The 4,794-nt window shown below is 34.7% G+C and overlaps 1 protein-coding gene across 1 annotated transcript; it reads left to right on the top strand.

Moving 5' to 3' along the window:
* The first annotated feature begins 871 nt into the window (after nt 1-871).
* LOC122602668 (omega-3 fatty acid desaturase, chloroplastic) lies at nt 872-3,784 on the top strand. Its single transcript, XM_043775261.1, has 8 exons — nt 872-1,488; nt 1,690-1,779; nt 1,889-1,955; nt 2,035-2,127; nt 2,625-2,810; nt 2,907-2,987; nt 3,073-3,210; nt 3,309-3,784. Exons 1-8 carry the CDS (start codon nt 1,013-1,015, stop codon nt 3,480-3,482), a joined length of 1,305 nt encoding a protein of 434 aa, XP_043631196.1. The 5' UTR covers nt 872-1,012; the 3' UTR covers nt 3,483-3,784.
* Nucleotides 3,785-4,794: the final 1,010 nt, after the last annotated feature.

Below are 4,794 nucleotides of genomic sequence, written 5' to 3'. Positions count from 1 at the left end.
TTTCAAGCTTATCGGGGGGAAAAAATACATATACAATCGGTAAATCATTTTTAGGTATAACAAAACATTAGGTATGTTTAATATTATAATAGAACTTGTGTGTTCATATCAAACACATTAAGCATTTGTAAAACCGTATAGTAAAATATGAAATAGCAGAGTCCGTCTTTTTTATTATAATATTTATGTAATTGTTTCTTGCTTTTGGTGTTTTGCCGAAATTTTGGTAATAAAATTTATAGCCGTTCACAAAAATATATATATGAAAAGGCACGATTACAAGTTGACACATTTCAACTTTCAAATAAAAAACTTACCAAGATTGGGCCCATATCTAGCTCGTTGAACTCTCCATTGTTCAATAAGAAGAGTAGAAAATGAACTTTATATTTTTAACTAGTTCGGGCCTATTAATGTTCGGTATATGGCTGAACGCCCATAGTCGATGATGTAACAAAAAAGTAAATTTTTTTATGTTGTAAAGTTAGGGTCTATTAATGTCTTTTATGACCTATCATAATATATGACCTATCACCTCACCATATCACCGTCGCAACGTATGAGTACTTATCATAGTGCATTTCACAGATACACTCTTAATATAACTACTCACTTTTTACGTATCATGGAACCTTAATAAACAAATTAAAAATCAATTAGAATATGGTTTTACTAAAAAAGGTTTTCATATCTATCAAACATTCGTATTCAAACGTAAGTATCTTTTTTTTCACCGGTATAGCACTATGTATGTTCACACATGACATAACCACATAAATACATAATCATAAACAAAAACATAAAAATAGTTTTTAAATTCATATGTATGTATTGTATATGTATATGCCTGCAGCTGAGATCCAACAGAGAATCCAACTTTAAAGGACGTGGATGAAAAAAGCCCTTGCGTTTCATATCCTCTCATCCCTTTAATCTTCATATACACACATCAAATACACCTTCATTCCCTTCCATTTTACACACACAAATCTGAAATCTCCCCTGCATTACAATGGCTAAATGGGTATTATCAGAATGTGGTGTAAGCCCACTTCCGAGATTATACCCTAAGCCAAGAACCGGAATCCCCTGTTCCAATTCCAACGAAATCAGGAATACAATTCCCACATTCAAGACCTCTAATTCAGTCACAATGCGTTCTTCATTATCAAGAATGTGTAGAGATAGGAATTGGGGTTTGAAGGTGAGTGCACCAGTGTCAATGCAGTATGTGGATGATGATGAAAAAGATGAGTTTAATCCTGGGGCCCCACCACCATTCACATTGGCCGATATTCGAGCTGCTATACCGAAACATTGTTGGGTTAAGGACCCTTGGAGGTCCATGAGCTATGTTTTCAGAGATGTGGTGATTGTTTTCGGGTTAGCCGCTGTGGCGGTTTACTTTAATAATATGGTGGTTTGGCCACTTTATTGGATTGCTCAGTCTACCATGTTTTGGGCTCTCTTTGTTCTTGGACATGATTGGTAATTTACATTATACCATTTTTAAACGTCTTAGTTTTGCTATACAAAAAGAGTGGCGTGATTGCCTTCTATTTCTATGTAAATTACTATATGTCTGTTATAAATGGAAAAAGAAAAATATTTACCATTTTTTGTGAAACTAAGGTTTTTTTAATCTTATATGGGTTAGTAATTATTCTAACTGTGATTTGTTCTGTTTAGTGGACATGGAAGCTTCTCCAATAATCCAAAACTTAATAGTGTAGCTGGTCATCTTCTTCATTCTTCAATTCTTGTACCTTACCATGGATGGTATGCTTAATTGTTTAAATATACACTAGTATATAAATAGAATGTTGCTTTAGAGTAATATATTTATTTTTTTAATTTGTATTTCATTGATTGGGTTTGGATGTTATAGGAGAATTAGCCACAGAACTCATCACCAGAACCATGGGCATATTGAAAACGACGAATCTTGGCATCCGGTGAGTCTACTTGGCTTCTATATATTGAATTCGGTAACTTAAGCACAGTTTCTAACTAAATCCCATGTACTATTTGCAGTTATCTGAGAAGATATACAGAAGTTTAGAAAATGCTACAAGAATTTTGAGGTTTTCTTTGCCTTTCCCCATGTTGGCATACCCTTTCTATCTGGTTAGCCTCTAGACTCTCATTGACTCTTTGAAGTATTACTATTATTATGGCATCTTTTACTGCTTTGCTAACATCAGCAACAAAGGGACTTGGCTTAAAGTTGTCCCCTCAGCAACATTCTAAAGTTTTCTTAATATAAAGTCAAAAGGGAGTAAACGAGGCAACCTACTCGAGCTCTACTCATCAAAAGCTTGAATCGAGCTGAGCCTAAATGAGCTCAAGCTTAATTTGGAATTCTTTTACAAATGAGCTTGAGCTTGTAACACCAAACTCGAGTAGGCTCACAAGCTCAAACAAACATAAATGAGCCTCTTATGATATAAGTTATAGTTAGTTCTCATAAAACATTTTCTTAAAATTAATATAACTCAAAATCTAATATTTCTGTGCACAATTATAATTGAATATATTTATAAAAAAATACCCCATAGTTGTATTGAGCCGAATGTTACATGGTTTCTAGCTACATGATTAAATTATTCGGTTTTGGCAAACAGTGGAGTAGAAGCCCAGGAAAGAAAGGTTCTCATTTTGACCCGAACAGCGATTTATTTCTCCCTAACGAAAGGAAAGACGTCATTACATCAACAGTGTGTTGGACAGCCATGGCTGCATTGCTTGTGGGTTTAAACTTCGTAATGGGTCCTCTTCAAATGCTGAAGCTATATGGCATCCCTTATTGGGTCAGTTAAACACCTTATCTTCATCGAAAAGCTTTGTAGGACTTTATCCGTTTTTTTTCTTTACACTAACAATCATGTTTGTTGATTTGGAATCAGGGGTTCGTCATATGGCTCGATCTAGTTACTTACTTGCATCATCATGGCCATGAAGATAAACTACCATGGTACCGTGGAAAGGTTTGAATTTTGACCCGACCCTGATTTCCAATCTGTATTCTGTCATCAAAAAATGATAATTAATCATCCCAAATGGGCATGACAGGAATGGAGCTATTTAAGAGGGGGACTAACGACACTTGATCGTGACTATGGTTGGATCAATAACATCCATCATGATATCGGAACACATGTCATACATCATCTCTTCCCTCAAATTCCTCATTACAACCTAATAGAAGCAGTGAGTACTCTTAATCCAAAAAGTTGCAAATATTTTTATATACGAGTATATAATATAATATAAACATAATACTAACAATCTTAAATCCAATAATGTAGACCGAAGCTGCCAAGCCAGTTTTTGGCAAGTATTACAGGGAGCCAAAGAAATCTTGGCCGCTTCCATTTCACTTGCTTGGAGTTCTTGTAAACAGTCTAAAGAAAGATCACTATGTGAGTGATGAAGGAGAGATTGTATACTATCAAACGGACCCCCAAATTTCTGGAAAATAGGGATCAAATCTGTCAAGATCCAACAAGAGAAAGGGATATGCCAGAAGAGCAAATGATTCTTTTCTTGACAAGAATTTTTTTTAAGAAGACATTCCGAGGCTGTTTAGGAATATGTACGTATTCATTTTTTCTGACACGAAAATATTGAAAACAGATATACTTGAGGATGATAAGATTTAGTATGGGATGATCGAACATTGTGACCATGGTTGAACAAACCGTTAGATCAATTAATGATCACATACAAACTAATTTTGATTCAATTCCAACATGTAATATAAATGGTATGCATTTTGTTTTCCTATGGAGCTCAAAGTAACACACGTACTTTAGTTCTGCAGGATATGTTAGATCCCATATACAAATGTATATTGTACTTCTGTTATTATCAAGATCTTTTTGTTTGTTTGATGAGATTCTTGTATGGCTTTAGGCCATTCCCATTAAGCTCTTCGTGAAAATTAGACGCCAAACGGAATAGGGACCATCCACTCAGAGTTTGACCAAACGAAGCAGGTACACTGAGTCAAGAAGGCCAAGGAGACATCTGAAGCCCCTGCAAAGGCTCCGAAAAATAATACACATTGGCCTAGATATACCTGAGGCCAACTGAAAACAGGTATCACTGATCACGAAGAGAAGATTGTCGTCGCCCCGGCTTTGGCAGCCTCTTCCTCTATTGAAGAGTCCTTATTGGAAGAGGGTGTTCTTGGATATGTCTTGAAGAGAGAAAAACATGAAGAAAAGCTTAACTGAAAAGGCCATAGTGGTGGACTCGTGATATATGATCACATCACAACCTCATTAAACTGACTAAGGGAACTATAAATAGTCTATTACTGTATTACCATGTACATTCAAAATCCAGTATTATTGTTTCTCATTTACATAATATGCTCTTTTTTCCTAACCGGAATTAATTAGGCCTTAGAATATAAATTAAAAATGTATATGGTTGTCGTTTCCTATCTTAGACTTTGATGGTCGTCCTCAGATACAAGTAGAAAAGACAAATGATTATGACCTTACATTCTAAACTTTTTCAAAAATTGTAATTATTATACTATATGATATGATATAAGTTGTAATGTTTATGGTCTCATATTCAAAGATAATACGCACCATAGACTTCTTCTAATATTATGATACTATGTTCTTTTCGTGACATAAAATATGGTACCAATAGAATTTCATGGGCATTTAGTTAAGGTGCATTTAGGGGAGGTATGATCCAAAGCATATTGACATTCAAGTCCTAATGAGCACATTTATTAAACCCTTTCACATTTCAACTTCATCATTATCCATATAT

This window comes from Erigeron canadensis, chromosome 6 (genome assembly GCF_010389155.1).
Source record: "Erigeron canadensis isolate Cc75 chromosome 6, C_canadensis_v1, whole genome shotgun sequence".
Taxonomy (NCBI): domain Eukaryota; kingdom Viridiplantae; phylum Streptophyta; class Magnoliopsida; order Asterales; family Asteraceae; genus Erigeron; species Erigeron canadensis.
This window is presented reverse-complemented; position numbering and strand designations above follow the sequence as displayed.

Bases quoted from the DNA above. Each gene is read 5' to 3' on its own strand.
- LOC122602668 (XM_043775261.1), top strand. From the start codon at position 1,013: ATGGCTAAATGGGTATTATCAGAATGTGGTGTAAGCCCACTTCCGAGA. The intron at 1,956-2,034 runs GTGAGTCTACTT...TACTATTTGCAG, and splicing joins ACGACGAATCTTGGCATCCG to TTATCTGAGAAGATATACAG. The intron at 3,211-3,308 runs GTGAGTACTCTT...CCAATAATGTAG, and splicing joins ATTACAACCTAATAGAAGCA to ACCGAAGCTGCCAAGCCAGT.